At 45.6% G+C, this 16150-nt stretch overlaps 1 protein-coding gene across 1 annotated transcript in view; it reads left to right on the top strand.

The window, feature by feature from the left end:
- Positions 1 to 15761, top strand: part of CUL4B (cullin 4B) — an 84317-nt gene extending 68556 nt beyond the window's left edge. The window contains exons 20-21 of the mRNA XM_069747195.1: positions 8982 to 9134; positions 13770 to 15761. Coding sequence (XP_069603296.1) covers positions 8982 to 9134; positions 13770 to 13865 — 249 coding nt within the window. The 3' untranslated portion in view covers positions 13866 to 15761. The remainder of the gene's footprint in view (positions 1 to 8981; positions 9135 to 13769) is intronic.
- Positions 15762 to 16150: the final 389 nt, after the last annotated feature.

The following is a 16150-nucleotide window of genomic DNA, read 5'->3' as shown; positions in this document are numbered from 1 at the left end:
AGTCCTGGGCCTGGAGGATCTACCCTGGGAGTAGCGAGGACGCCAGGACGAAGTGGGCCTAAAGGACACCGCCTTCTTCTTTTGACGTGCCTGTGGCCTCTGTTGCTGCTGGGAAAAGGAGTTTGACGCAGCGAAGCAACGAAAAGAGCGAAACTGCCGTCTAGGAGGAGGGCGACGAGGCTTAGCCTGGGGGAGAAGAGAACTTGTACCCCCGGTGGCATCCTTAATGATTTGGTCCAACTGGGAACCAAAGAGACAAGAGCCCTGGAAGGGCAGACTAGTGAGGGACTTTTTGGAAGACAAGTCCGCCTGCCAGGCCTTGAGCCTGACGGTCCGGCGGATGGCAACGGCATTGCTGGAAGCCTGAGCTGCACAAGACGCGACATCCAGGGAGGCGGAGACCAGGTAATCGCCAGCGTGGGAAATCTGGTTGGCAAGTTCCGCTAATTGCGCGGGAGGCGCTCCGTCCAGAATACCTCGCCATAGATCCTTGGCCCATTTTGAGATGGATTTTTAGGTCCAAGTGGAAGCAAAGGCTGGACATAGCCGCTGAAGCCGCTTCAAAAGCCGATTTCGCAAAAGGATTCTATAACTCTATTGTTAGAATCCTTCAGAGATGCTCCGCCGGACAGTGGAAGCATCGTGTTGGTGGACAGCCTGGAAACAGGGGGATCCACCGAGGGAGAGACCATCCAATTGGCGGTAAGCTCTGGAGAAAAAGGATATAACACCCCCAGGCGTTTTCCCCTCTGAAAACGTCTGGTCGGATTCTCTCTCTCTGGACAAGATTTCCTCGAATTCAGGATGAGGAGCGAAAAATTTAGAAGGTGGTTTGGCCCGTCTAAACGAAACCGCCTGATCTGCAGGTTCCGTAGAGGGATCCTTGATGCCACAGGTTTGGTTTATTGCCCCAATGAGATTCTGGACCGTCTCCCTCATGGTGGCGATTTGGTTAGGATCCAGCTCCGAAATATCCTCCGAGGACGCATCAGATAATGCCTCGCCTGACTCAGGGGAGGAGGATCGGGACCGCAGGGGAGGGCCGTGTGGCGAGATGGAGCGTGAAGAGGACTCAGACCGACGTTTTTGTCTGGACCTTTTGTGGCTTATCAAGGAGGGATCGGGCGGCGGTTCCTGCGACCCGCTGGCCACTGCAGGGGTAACCGATCCAACGCGGACACCAGGGTTTGAGACACCCATGTTAAATCGGCCACCGATTGTGACAGAGAGGAGGCCCAGCCTGGGATCACTCTCGGGCGGAGCAGCCGGGGGATCCTGGGCGGTGGGAATAATCGGGTTGCTGCAGGACTGACACAGCGGAGAGGACTGACCTGAGGGAAGTTTGCTGTTACAGGACGAACATGCAAAGTACTTGACTAAGGCAGAAGAAGAAGTAGGGGGACGAGAGCGGCCCCCTTTAGAGGTAGACCTTTTGAGAGGTCCCTGAAGAAAATGCCAGAGGGTTAGGGGACAGTGGGGCAGAGGGGGGTGTCAGTCTGCAGTGCAGCTACTCACGGACCCAGTCCTGGAAGATGTCCCACTTGTAGATGGAGTGCCATGAGGAGCAGTATTCTGCGCAGATCGTGCTGTGCCCACAGAAGATGCGAAGGTGCGGGCACGCTGCGAGAGCTGGTGCTGCTGCAGCTACAAAGCGGTGCGCACACCAGAAGAGTGTCCCTGGAAGAAGGGGGCGGAGCTAGACACTGAGGCGTCGGTGGGCAGGGCACAGAAGGTCGGGCGGGAAAAAAAGCCAGCCCGCAGAAGCTGGAAGTGGGGGAGCGCGCAAACCGGAAGTATGCCCCGACCGAAGCCGGGGCCTAAATTAGGAGCCGGCGGCCGAGGGGAGGCTGCGGCGCCGGAAAGCTGTACCAGAATAGTGCGCCGCAAGAGATACAGGCGGCGCAGCAGCCTACCAGGCTAGGGCCGGAAGTAGGCCCCGACCGAAGCCGGGGCCTAAATTAGGATCCGGCGGCCGAGGAGAGGCCGCGGCGCCGGAATAGTGCGCCGCAAAAGATACAGGCGGCGCAGCAGCCTGCCAGACAGTGCCACTTTAAGAGTGCCGTAGTGAAAACCCCCTGCGGCGCCAGAGCAGTGCGCCGCAGGAAGAAGCGGTGCGCCGGCCTGCCAGGGCTACAGCGCCTGTGTGCCCCGTGAAAAAAACCGCGGCGCAGAGCAGTGCGCCACGGATAGCAGAACCTGAAGGTCTGTGGCCGAAGGTTAACCCGGGTCGTGCTGCGGGATCCGTGCAAGCAGCAATATCTGGGATGGTATGGGAAATACTTACCTCAAACATTCCACGCCGGTACTAACCTTAAAGGGGATGAGACGTCCGGGGAGCTGATGGACGACCTCGTCTCCGCAACCGACAGGCTCTGGTGGGCGAGTGGGTGGGTGACGGAGCCAGGACCGGACTTCTAAGCACGCTTGTCTGCTAAGGCTCTTGGTCCTGGAGAAGGATCTATGAGGATATGGGGTGGCAGTACACGCCGTACTCATAGTCCGTATTTTGGGATTACAGGTGTGACTGTTCACCCTGTATCCCTCCGGAAACCTGAAAGAAAAAACGACGCACATTGAGGTAGATAAGGGTCTAATGAAAGACCCATGTCCACCTCCTACTGACACTAAGCTAAACTGAAGAGTATAATGCCAGTCGGTGAGGTGTACACTGCAGAGGAGGAGCTAACTTTTTTATTTGCATAGTGTCAGCCTCCTAGTGGCAGCTGCATACACCCATGGTTCCTGTGTCCCCCAATGAGAGGCGATAAAGAAAACACTTTGCTATCATCTTATAGCCTTCTCCTGCTGTGTGGGCCTCCACCATTTTCAGAGTGATAGGCAGCTGCTTAGAAGAGCCCATGGCTGCTGTATTTTGGCACAAGGTTAGATGAAGCCGGGTTTTTATAAAGCTGGGAAATTTGCATCACCTGGTCATTCCTATCAGTCTAATGAAGGTCTAAAACCTTGGCCAAACTTATATGAGCACACAAATCTACAAGGGTGCCCAAACATTTACATCTGCCATTTTCTTTTTTGTAATTTTTAAAATATAAAAGATAAAAATGTATCTCTATCTTTTGTATAAAACCTAAAGGAAATATGTCATTAGGCCTTATAGAAAACATTTCATTTTCAACTTGCTTAACAGTTGACAAAAAGTCATTTTAACCAGGGGTGCCAATACTTTTACATGCCACTGTAAAATATTTTTTTCCTTTGCCTCACTGGGGGACACAGACCATGGGTGCTATGCTGCTCCCAATATCTATAATATCAAGGTAGGAGCGTCACTCTGTCCGAAGCCTTTATAGACTGCACAAGCGCGATGCGCCTGCGCAGTCTGGACCCCACAGAGTTACGCATCCGGGGATGAGGATTGTGGCCCAAGAGATCGCGGTATGCGTAAGCACTGAACGCATACCGCAATCTCTGGCACAAGTTACCCATCAGGTATTGCCGCGGGGTCTCTTCAGACCTGCAGCAGCAACCAGAGAGCGGTCAGAGGCAGCAGCACGAAGCAGAGCTGCCGAGGACCTCACCGGCGGAGCTAGGAGCTTAGCAGTCGGCTGGTTGCAGCAGTCGGCTGGTTGCAGCAGTCGGCTGGTTGCAGCAATCGGCTGGTTGCAGCAGTCGGCTGGTCGCAGCAGTCGGCTGGTCGCAGCAGTCATATTGTGAGGCCGACGGACAGCAATGCGATTTTAGTTGTGCTTCACATGTTGCGTTTCCTCTGTACTGCTCCAAGTCCAGGATTGACCTTCTGCGGTTTCTCATTACCTCTGCCTGTCTCTCTCCACCCCCACCCCCGCCCCATGGCCATGCCTTGCACCCCTTCCCCCTGATGCTCTCTGGTGGTGTTCCCTCTAGGAGCTGGCCCCTGTGGTTTGCCTCCTGATGGTTGGCAGCGCCTCCTCAGGTAAAGCTCCTTTTGGCTCCTGCTCGGATTTAGCGTGGTTTTCTTGCACTGGCTCTGTGGATTTGGACGTGTATTGTGGATTGATGGAATTTGGGTGCAGGATGGGAGCAGCACATGACAGGATGGGGGTGCAGAATTGGAGTAGTTCATAACAGGATGGGGGCAGCACATCACAGGATTGGGGCACAGGATGGGAGCACGACAGGATAAGGGCACAGGAAGAGAGTAGCACATGACAAGATGGAGGCGCACAAAACAGGATGAGGGCGCAGGATGGGGGCGCAAGATGGTAGCAGCACATACCAGGATGGAGACCATATACCAATATAAATGCTCGCCACCCGGATGTAGAATGGGTTCAATAGCTAGTTTTTATGTATGGGTTTTAGACAAATGGCACTAAATATTTCATAGCTTGTATGTGATGTTTAATGGACAGAACTTAGAAAAATCTTTTTGGCAATCTCTCAAACATCTACACTGTGTTCCAAATTATTATGCAAATTATATTTTTCTCGGATTTTCCTAAATGGTCGGTGCAAATGACAGTAAGTCTAATAAGTCATCACTCTTTAGAGTATACATCGAATTTTATTGAAGAAAACTCCCAATTATAACAGTATAATCTCCAAAATAAATAAAAACTCAAAATGCACTGTTCCAAATTATTAGGCACAGTAGAATTTCTATACATTTGATATGTTTTAAAGAACTGAAAATGCTCATTTGTGGAATTAGCAGCATTAGGAGGTCACATTCACTGAACAAAAAGCTATTTAACTCCAAAACCTCCTAACAAGCCAAGTTACATGTTAACATAGGACCCCTTCTTTGATATCACCTTCACAATTCTTGCATCCATTGAGCTTGTGAGTTTTTGGAGAGTTTCTGCTTGTATTTCTTTACATGAAGTCAGAATAGCCTCCCAGAGCTGCTGTTTTGATGTGAATGGCCTCCCACCCTCATAGATCTTTTGCTTGATGATACTCCAAAGGTTCTCTGTACGGTTGAGGTCAGGGGAAGATGGTGGCCACACCATGAGTTTATCTCCTTTTAAGCCCCTAGCAGCCAATGACTCCGAGGTATTCTTTGCAGCATGAGATGGGGCATTGTCATTCATGAAGATGATTTTGCTCCTGAAGGCACGTTTCTGCTTTTTAGACTATGGAAGAAAGTTGTCAGTCAGAAACTCTACATACAGGTCCTTCTCAAAAAATTAGCATATAGTGTTAAATTTCATTATTTACCATAATGTAATGATTACAATTAAACTTTCATATATTATAGATTCATTATCCACCAACTGAAATTTGTCAGGTCTTTTATTGTTTTAATACTGATGATTTTGGCATACAACTCCTGATAACCCAAAAAACCTGTCTCAATAAATTAGCATATCAAGAAAAGGTTCTCTAAACGACCTATTACCCTAATCTTCTGAATCAACTAATTAACTCTAAACACATGCAAAAGATACCTGAGGCTTTTATAAACTCCCTGCCTGGTTCATTACTCAAAACCCCCATCATGGGTAAGACTAGCGACCTGACAGATGTCAAGAAGGCCATCATTGACACCCTCAAGCAAGAGGGTAAGACCCAGAAAGAAATTTCTCAACAAATAGGCTGTTCCCAGAGTGCTGTATCAAGGCACCTCAATGGTAAGTCTGTTGGAAGGAAACAATGTGGCAGAAAACGCTGTACAACGAGAAGAGGAGACCGGACCCTGAGGAAGATTGTGGAGAAGGACCGATTCCAGACCTTGGGGAACCTGAGGAAGCAGTGGACGGAGTCTGGTGTGGAAACATCCAGAGCCACCGTGCACAGGCGTGTGCAGGAAATGGGCTACAGGTGCCGCATTCCCCAGGTAAAGCCACTTTTGAACCATTAACAGCGGCAGAGGCGCCTGACCTGGGCTACAGAGAAGCAGCACTGGACTGTTGCTAAGTGGTCCCAAGTACTTTTTTCTGATGAAAGCAAATTTTGCATGTCATTCGGAAATCAAGGTGCCAAAGTCTGGAGGAAGACTGGGGAGAAGGAAATGCCAAAATGCCTGAAGTCCAGTGTCAAGTACCCACAGTCAGTGATGGTGTGGGGTGCCATGTCAGCTGCTGGTGTTGGTCCACTGTGTTTCATCAAGGGCAGGGTCAATGCAGCTAGCCATCAGGAGATTTTGGAGCACTTCATGCTTCCATCGGCTGAAATGCTTTATGGAGATGAAGATTTCATTTTTCAGCACGACCTGGCACCTGCTCACAGTGCCAAAACCACTGGTAAATGGTTTACTGACCATGGTATTACTGTGCTCAATTGGCCTGCCAACTCTCCTGACCTGAACCCCATAGAGAATCTGTGGGATATTGTGAAGAGAAAGTTGAGAGACGCAAGACCCAACACTCTGGATGAGCTTAAGGCCGCTATTGAAGCATCCTGGGCCTCCATAACATCTCAGCAGTGTCACAGGCTGATTGCCTCCATGCCGCGCCGCATTGAAGCAGTCATTTCTGCCAAAGGATTCCCGACCAAGTATTGAGTGCATAACTGAACATTATTATTTGATGGTTTTTTTGTTTGTTATTAAAAAACACTGTTATTTGATTGGATGGGTGAAATATGCTAATTTATTGAGACATGATTTTGGCATACAACTCCTGATAACCCAAAAAACCTCAGTATTAAAACAATAAAAGACCTGACAAATTTCAGTTGGTGGATAATGAATCTATAATATATGAAAGTTTAATTGTAATCATTACATTATGGTAAATAATGAAATTTAATACTATATGCTAATTTTTTGAGAAGGACCTGTACTTTGCAGAGGTCATTTTCACACCTTCAGGAATCTTAAAGGGCCCTACCAGCTGTTTCCCCATGATTCCGGACCAAAATCATGACTCCTCCACCTCTTTGCTGACGTCGCAGCCTTGTTGGGACATTGTGGCCTCCACCAACCATCCACTACTCCATCCATCTGGACCATCCAGGGTTGCTCGACACTCATCAGTAAATAAGACTGTTTGAAAATTAGTCGTCATGTATGTCTGGGCCCACTGCAACCGTTTCGGCTTATGAACACTGTTCAGGGATGGTCGAATAGTAGGTTTATGAACCAAAGCAAGTCTTTGAAGGATCCTACACCTTGGGATTCGAGGGACTTCAGAGGCACCAGCAGCTTCAAATATCTGTTTGCTGGTTTGTAATGGCTTTTTAGCAACTGGTCTCTTAATCCGATGAACTTGCCTGGCAGAAACCTTCCTCATTCTGCCTTTATCAGCACAAACATGTCTGTGCTCAGATTCAGCCACAAATCTCTGAACAGTACGATGATCACGCTTAAGTTTTCGGGAAATATCTCATGTTTTCATCCCTTGACCAAGGCATTGCACTAGTTGATGCTTTTCAGCAGCAGAGAGTTCCTTTTTCTTTTCCATGTTCCTTAAAAACTGTGGCCTGCCTAGTAATGTGGAACATCATTTTTAAGTAGTTTTCCTTTAATTAGAATCACCTGGAAAACTAATAATCACATGTGTTTAAGATTGATTTCAGTGATCCATTGAGCCCTGACACACAATAACATCCGCGAGTTTATTTGAAAAACAAAACAATTAAATCTTTATGAAACTTAAATCCAATTTGCATAATAATTTGGAACACAGTATAGATCTCAGTTATATTGCATCACTAGAAATATTCCTGGATATTAATGTGGATGAAATTTCTGATAAGGAACTTGCAGGTTAATATTGGCTCTGCCCTCAGTGTATGGTGGATAGACCAATTGGACAATCTCCTTGTTTGCATCTTTGTTGTTCTTTTAAAGGGAATCTGTCACCCCAAAATCGTATGAGCTGCGTCCACCGGCATCAGGGGCTTATCTACAGCATTCTGTTATGCTGTAGATAAGCCCCGATGTAACCTGAAAGATGAGAAATAAAGGTTATAATATACTCACCCAGGGGCGGTCCCGCTGCGGTCCGGGTCCGATGGGCGTTGCGGTCCACGTCTGGCGCCTCCCATATTCATACGATCACGTCCTCTTCTTGTCTTCCTGCCACGGAAAGGTCGGAGTGGCCCGACACCTTCGCACTGCAGTACTTTGCTGAAAAAAGACAAGATGAAGATGTCATTGTAAAAGATAGGAGGCGCTGGACCGCAACGCCCATTGGACCCGGACCGCAGCGGGACCGCCCCTGGGTGCGTATAATCTAACCTCTTTTTCTCATCTTTCAGGATACATCGAGGGCTTATCTACAGCATTACAGAATGCTGTAGATAAGCCCCTGATGCCGGTGGCCGCAGCTCATGTACGATTTTGGGGGTGACATTCCCTTTAAAAAACAAAAAATATGTATAGTCTTTCTTTTTAAACTGTCCTGTTTCCCTATATCTTGTGTCTATCTGGCTAAGGGATCGCTTACACTGCCGTATAAATCGGGCTTGCGAAGTGCGAGGAAAACCATTGCCCTCTGACCCCTTTTGTTTTTTTGTTTTTTTTTTTGGGGGGGGGGGGGGGGTTTGGGTGGGGAGGATGTTCCCATTTTCAATAACTACTAACTGCTAAAGGCTATGTAAACAGCTGTGATCTGATATTAATAGACTGGGAAGCACCATGGATATTGGCCACTTTCCAGCTGTCTGCTTTCCTTTAGCTGGTTATTTGGAAAAAAAAGAAAATTATATTTTTTTAATAAGTTAAATAAGGCTAAAACACCCTTTAATGCCACATGAAAAGCAATAAAGGCTGTTTATTATATGTAGGGGGGCTTGTGACATTAAATATCTACAGGACATCTATCCTGTTTAATTTTTTTATCGATCATGTATCTATACCTGTATTTTAGATTGTTTTATTAGTTTGTAAACTAGCTTTAAATGGCAGAGAAAAACAGTATGTAAAATCTGATGTTAAAAACGCATTGCATACACATGTCATACGGATGCTAGATGAGGAAAATCGCATTGTGCTCCCATGACGCTTGTCCAACTTTTCCGGATCAACATCGGACCGTTGTTTTTCTATATGCTAATGTGACTCCAGCCTTACGTGAACTATTTGATCTTTAAAGGTGGAAGAACAAGCCAGCACTACAGAGAGAGTCTTTCAGGACCGGCAATACCAAATTGACGCAGCCATTGTCCGAATCATGAAGATGAGGAAAACGCTTAGCCACAATCTTTTGGTGTCAGAGGTGTACAACCAGCTTAAATTCCCAGTAAAGGTAATTTTTCACGTGTTAGTTTAGTGTCTTTATTTTGTTAGGATAGGTTTACAAGTTCAGAGGTATTGTGCTTTCTATGTGATGGTACTGTGGTGGTTTTATCTGCTGCGGTTATTGACATAGTTTACAAGTGGCTGCATATATCTGCAGTCATTTTAGAAGGCGATGGCACACTGCTAGGATTTTAGATCATTTTGCTGATTTGTGGCAGTCTGATTGCCAGAACTCTCATGATCCTCATTAACTAGCTGTAGTACTACTTAAGTGCTGCAATAACCTTCAAATATAACCCAAAAATTCTGCAGTAACCTGCAGCTGTATCCCCATTTACTTTAATACAGTAGTGCTACAAACCCCTGCATGTAAATAAGCTTGTTACTGTGTGGGTAAAATGCTTAAAAAAACTTCCATCTTTGTTCTTGTGATTGTCCTAGATATGGCCACTTGAATGTCGTCAAGCTCCAGTTGCATGTTCCACTTGTCTCGGAAAAAATTGTGACGGGGTTATATGCTTGAATTATATTTACAGTGTTATTGCTGCATTTTCTTCTCTGCAGTCAAAACTTTTTCTCTTGCCAGTTAAAAAAAGGAAAAAAGCTGCATTCGCTGTTTTTCAGCGTTTAGGCTGCATTTTTGACTGTTTTTTTGCAGAAGTTTTGGTTGAGGATTGCATGTTGACTTTGTCTACTGTACATGTTTTAATACAGTTAGTTTTATTCGCCCAAAAAGCTGTTTGAAACCATTGCAAAAAACTTTTTTTTTTTCCTCATTGCTTTGTATGGGGGGAAAACACTGCAAAAGCACTGGAGGAATTGACATGCTGCCGTTGTTAAATTCAGTCAGGGGTGGGGGAAGCATGAAATGACTATTTTTTATTATTATACATTTTTTTAACGCCATTTATTCCATGGCGCTTTACATGTGAAAAGGGCGCAAATATAGACAAATACAATTAAACATTAGCAAAAAACAAGGCATGCAGGTACATAAGGAGGGAGAACCCTGCCCATGAGGGCTCACAGTCTGCAGGGGATGGGTGAGGATACACTAGGAGAGGGTAGAGCTGGTTGTGCGGTGGTTCAGTAGGTTGAGGATCACTGCAGCCTATAGGCTTGTCGGAAGAGGTGAGTCTTCAGGTTCTTTTTGAAGGTTTCTATGGTAGGTGAGAGTCTGATGTGTTGTGGTAGAGTCTTCCAGAGTAGGGGGGGAAGCACGGGAGAAGTCTTTGATGCGGTTTTGGGAAGAAGAGATGAGAGGGGAGTATAGAAGGAGATCTTGAGTAGATCAGAGGTTGCGTGTGGGTAAGTACCAGGAGGCCATGTCACAGATGTATGGAGGAGACAGGTTGTGGATGGCTTTGTATGTCATTGTAAGGGTTTTGAACTGGAGTCTCTGGGCGATAGGAAGCCAGTGAAGGGATTGGCATAGGGGAGAGGCTGGGGAATAGCGGAGGGACAGGGAGATTAGTCGGGCAGCAGAGTGTAGGATGTATTGGAGTGGTGCTAGAAGGGAGGCCAGAGAGTAGGAGGTTGCAGTAGTCAAGGCGGGAGATAAGGCCATGTACTAGTGTTTTTGTGGTGTCGCAGTCAAGGAATGCGCTGATCCAGGAGATATTTTTGAGTTTGAGGCGGCAGGAGGAGGCAAGGGCTTGGATATGTGGCTTAAAAGAGAGGGCAGAGTCGAGGATCACCCCGAGGCACTGGGCGTTTGGGACTGCGGAAAATGAGCAGCCATTGACATTGATGGATACGTCTGGTGGAGGGGTAGAGTGAGATGGGGGAAAGATGATGAATTCTGTTTTGTACATGTTAAGTTTTAGAAAGCGAGCAGAAAAGAAGGCAGAGATAGCAGACAGTGTGGGATTTTGTTAAGTAAGGAGGTCCGGTTTGGATAGGTAGATCTGCATGTCATCAGTGTAGAGATGATACTGCATACCGTGGGATTTTATGAGCTGTCCCAGGCCAAAGGTATGGATGGAGAAGAGTAGCGGTCCTAAAGCAGAGCCTTGAACACCGACCGACATGGGGCGGAGTGAGGAGGTGGTGTGGGAGAGGGAGACACTGAATGGTTTGGTCTGTTAGATATTACGCGATCCAGGATAGGGCCAAGTCTGTGATGCCAAGAGATGAGATGATCTGTAGCAGAATGGAGTGGTCCACTGTGTCAAAGGCAGAAGATAGGTCCAGGAGAAGGAGGACAGAGTAGTGTCGCTTGCTCTTGGCAGTTAGTAGGTCATTGGTGACTTTAGTTAGGGCAGTTTCAGTTGACTGATGGGGTCAGAAGCCAGATTGTAACCGGTCGAAGAGGGAGTAGGAGGAGAGGTGGGCGGACAGTTCATGATGGACGTGCTGTTCCAGTAGTTTTGAGGCATAAGGGAGAAGAGATATCGGGTGATGGCTAGACAGAGGATGGGTCGAGGGATGGCTTGTTGAGGATGGGTGTGATCTCGGCATGTTTGAAGGATGAGGGGAAGACACCTGTTGTGAGTGAGAGGTTGAAGAGGTGTGTTAGAGTTGGGATGAAGACTGTGACAAGGTTAGGGATGAGGTGGGACGGGAGCGGCTCCAGCGTTCAAGTGGTGGTGTGATCTTAACAGGAGGGTGGAGAGCTGATCTTCTGTCATGGTGCAGATGCTGGTTTTGGAGGAACAGGGTTGAGCAGCTAAGAGGGACATTGGGCACTGCGGGTCAAAGCTTTCTCTGATCGTATCGATCTTCTATTTTAAAGAAAAAGGCAAAGTCTTCAGCAGAAATGAGAGGGGAGGGAGGGGGTGCGGGGGAACGGAGTAGAGAATTGAAAGTGTTGAAAAGCTGTTTAGGGTTGTGAGACAGGGAGGATATGAGAGATGAGAAGTAAGTTTGTTTTGCGGCAGTGAACGTGGACTTGATGCTGGCGAGGGACTGCTTGTATGCAGTGACGTGGTCGGCAGAGTGGGATCCCTTCCATCTCCGCTCAGCGATCCTGGAAGCCTGTCTCAGTTCTTTGGTCAGGCTGGTCATCCAAGGCTGCATGTTGAGTATACGAGTTTTGCTATGCATGAGTGGGGCTTCCATGTCTGTAAGAGGGAGAAGGGACTTGGAGAGTGATTGTAAATTGAGGTGTTTGAGATTTCTGCGAGGGTGAGTATGTGGAGTGGGGGTTGCGCACTGGGAGAGGAGAGGGAAGAGAAAGTAGGTTGTGGTCAGACAGGGGGAGGGGTGAGTTAGTGAGATTAGTAAGGGAGCAGAAGCGGGTGAAGATGAGGTCCGGCGTGTTGCCATCTTTGTGAGTGGCCTCAGAGGACCATTGAGTGAGGCCAAAAGAGGCAGTCAATGATAAAAGTTTAGAGGCAGCTGAGGTGGAAGTGTCAATAGGGATATTAAAGTCACCCATGATGATAGTGGGGATGTCAGCAGAGAGGAAATGAAGTAGCGAGGTGGTCGAGAAAGGTGGAGATGGCTAGTTCTGGGGGCGGTAGATGACAGCCAGTCAGAGGGGGAGTAGATGCGGACGGAGTGCACCTCAAATGAGGGAAGAGTAGCGGAGGGTGGTAGCGGGATTGGAGTAAATTAGGAGGTATAGATGAAATCTCATGTAGCTTTTGTTGGAACTGTAAAAGCAGCTTTAATTTACTTATAAAAGCAACAACAAAAAGCTGCGTATGAATATAGCCTTAATTGGTGATATAGATGGGTTAATGTTTTCTGTGTCCTACATTTTGTTTTGCATTACCCAATTTTAGTCTCAGTCAAGGATTTCATAATTATCTCATAGCCAATGTTTCCAGGTTCTGCAAAAACTGTTATGGGTGCATGATAAAGTCATAATGACCTGGGTAACAAGAGGGGGCTACATGAGTTGCATTGTTTGTAAATGATATAAGAAGTAATATTCTCCTTGTGAATAAACAATCATTATGCTCACAACAAGTGTGCATTCTGTTATTATTTGAGAGCCTAAATTCTTATGCCGGATCATCAGTGAGGCCGAATTATTTGACTTTGGATCAGAACAAAAACAGCTACAGCAGTTTTGGCGCCCAGCGTGGGGCTTGGTAACAAAGCCATATGTGCGAGTTTCCGGAGAGTTTGAAAATTCAGATTCCAGCTGCAGTAAAGTAAGAAGCCTTTATTCTTTCACCTTGTTCTTGTGCTTTCAATCTCTCCGATCTCTCTGGGTAAAGGCTGTAAGCACGGCTTAAGAACCAATATCACCAGTGAGTTTTGTGATGGTCTCACTGGTGATCTGGCGTATCTGACTTTGGATTAGTGCAAAAACAGCTACAACGTTAGTGTTGCAGCCTTTTCTTTTTCAGAATTGATGGGGGGATTCTGGAGGTCAACACCCTATCGATCGTAGCTAGTGATGAGCGAATATACTCGTTACTCGAGATTTCTCGAGCATGCTCGGGGGTCCTCCGAGTATTTTTTTTAGTGCTCAGTTTTTTAGTTTTTAGCACCGCAGCTGAATGATTTACATCTTAGCCAGCATAAGTACATGTGGGGGTTGCCTGGTTGCTAGGGAATCGTAGCGATTGCATATCCTATAAATAATTGCCTATATAAATGGTAGAAAAAATTATAATTTCTTCTCCATGCAAACCTTCTGGGAGTTAGCAAATATAACACAACTTTTTTTATTTTTTTCTCTTTTTAGCCTGCAGATCTGAAGAAAAGAATAGAATCCTTAATAGACAGGGACTACATGGAAAGAGACAAAGAGAATCCAAACCAGTACAATTATGTTGCATAATAAAATAGGAAAGCCTTTGTCTTGATGGACACCTAGCGGAAAATAAAAAAAAATAGCTTGATCCCATTAAATTAACTTGTTACATCATTGATAACTGAATCCTGCATAAAGAAGAAAACATGAGCAGAAATTTTGTTTTCGGCAACTGGAGAACCCAACTGTCAAAGGTTACATTTATTAAGAATGCTGTTGAACTCTCTTGCATGTTTAGAATGATGTGTCCTGGGTTTTTCCCGGGATGTAATCTGCTGGACACTCTGAAGATTACATGGCTATACGACATCATTTTCAGATCTTTATAAAGCTAAATAAGAAACCAATGCGGCATCATCTGATCGATCGTTGAATCTGCATGCAGGCCCAGCCGGCGACAGACGAGTGCAGCAAGGCTTGCAGGAGCCCTGGTGACTGCAGTCCTTTATTAAAGCCTTACCTGGATATTGAAGATTTTACTACTTCCAAAACCAGAGTCTAAACCTGTTCCTATAATGTCATCACGTGAGCTTGTATTGTGAACTCCTACGTGTGTGTACCAAGCTGAACTGTATAGGAAGAATCGTCTTCTGTTCTGTTTCCATTCAGCTGAACACTGTGTGATATGGTTGATTGTACGCTGTAAGCTTTTTCTTTTTTAATGGGTGAGGAGGTACAGCTTTAGCCCACAAAATTGTCTGGAACGTCCCAAATCACACACTGATCATCCTACCCGTGCAGGATTTCATAGAGACATACAGAGTGGCAAATAATCCACCACAGCTTTTATATAGTGGCTTCCTACGTTATAGGCCTATTGCCATTTATTTGACTTTTTACTGGTTCGGTATTGCGCGAGAGGATTGTATGCAATGTAAATTCACTGAAGGGTTTTGTGAATTTTGTGCCTTTTTTTATCAGAGACTCCAATTGAATTTACTGCTACAAGTGTGTGTCTGTAGGAAAATATAATAGGCATATATATAAAAAAAAAAAAAAAAAATTTTCTAAGTGCAGAATAGATATTCCATTTTGCAAAGCGGTATTAGAGAATCCATTTCCTTCTAGTTATTGTGCTTTTAAAGCACCTTTTATATTTTAACTCTTTTTCATCTTAAAAATCAAATACAGCCATTTCCAGTTTACATTCTTTTCTTGAATTGCCTCAAACTATCAACTTGTTCTTTGTGCCGTGTCTGATTCTGTCCGGAGATGTAGTCCCTCGAGCAGTGTTCTTGATGATTAAACTCATGTCTGACTGTTGTCCTTCACTTACAGTGATACTAAATCCAAAGTCTATCTTATACAGAGCATTATACAATATCTATTGGCAGTGATGTTGAATGTAATGCTCCGTTCCCCATCTGCAATGTCCTGCGGAAGAAAGACTGACAAATGGTGCTCGCTGCGAAATACGTAAAATGCCTACATTTTTATAGTAACGACTTTAGCAGGGAATCTTGAGAAACCTTTACTTACCCATGTGTGAATCATATTAGGAGGATATTGTTTTTTATATAGATCTATATTTACTCGCCTTTTTTAAAGGGTTTGTTCACCTTCACAACCGGTTTTTAATTTGTTCTCAGATGCAACTTTGCAAATATACTTCATTAATGATTTGTCGTTTTGTCTCCCAACTCATGTGCAGATCGGTGTCCTATGGTAAGAGACTACAAACAAAAGTCACAGCCAGTCATTTATCTTCTATGGTTTCCTTGATTATTGCATATACTAATCATTAGGTGACAGATGGAAGGGAATGTGACTGCGATTGCTTTGGATTTGTTTTCAGACTGCTATAGTAGAGACACGTAGGTCTATAGAGAAGCTGTAGACACAAAATGATAGAAATTTTGTAATTATTTGTAACGTTGCTTCAGTTTATTTTTGATGCATTAAAATTTGGTGAAGATTGTGTAACAGTATAGAGTAAAGCTGACAACTGCGGAGCCACCGCAAGAACGTGGGCAAAGCCGCCAATGTCTAAATGATTCTGTGTGCACTTACCCTAGGGCTGCCGTCACACTAGCAGTATTTGGTCAGTATTTTACATCAGTATTTGTAAGCCAAAACCAGGAGTGGAACAATTAGAGGAAAAGTATAATAGAAACATATGCACCACTTCTGCATTTATCATCCACTCCTGGTTTTGGCTTACAAATACTGATGTAAAATACTGACCAAATACTGCTAGTGTGACGGCAGCCTAAGGGTGCCGTCTCACAGTGGCACTTTGGTCGCTACGACGGCACGATCCGTGACGCTCCAGCGTCGTAGACTGTGGTCACACTTCACAATGCACGACGCTG

Source organism: Ranitomeya imitator, chromosome 2 (assembly GCF_032444005.1).
Source record: "Ranitomeya imitator isolate aRanImi1 chromosome 2, aRanImi1.pri, whole genome shotgun sequence".
NCBI classification, from domain to species: domain Eukaryota; kingdom Metazoa; phylum Chordata; class Amphibia; order Anura; family Dendrobatidae; genus Ranitomeya; species Ranitomeya imitator.
Note: the sequence above shows the minus strand (reverse complement) of the source record. Positions and strands in the feature narration are given on the sequence as shown.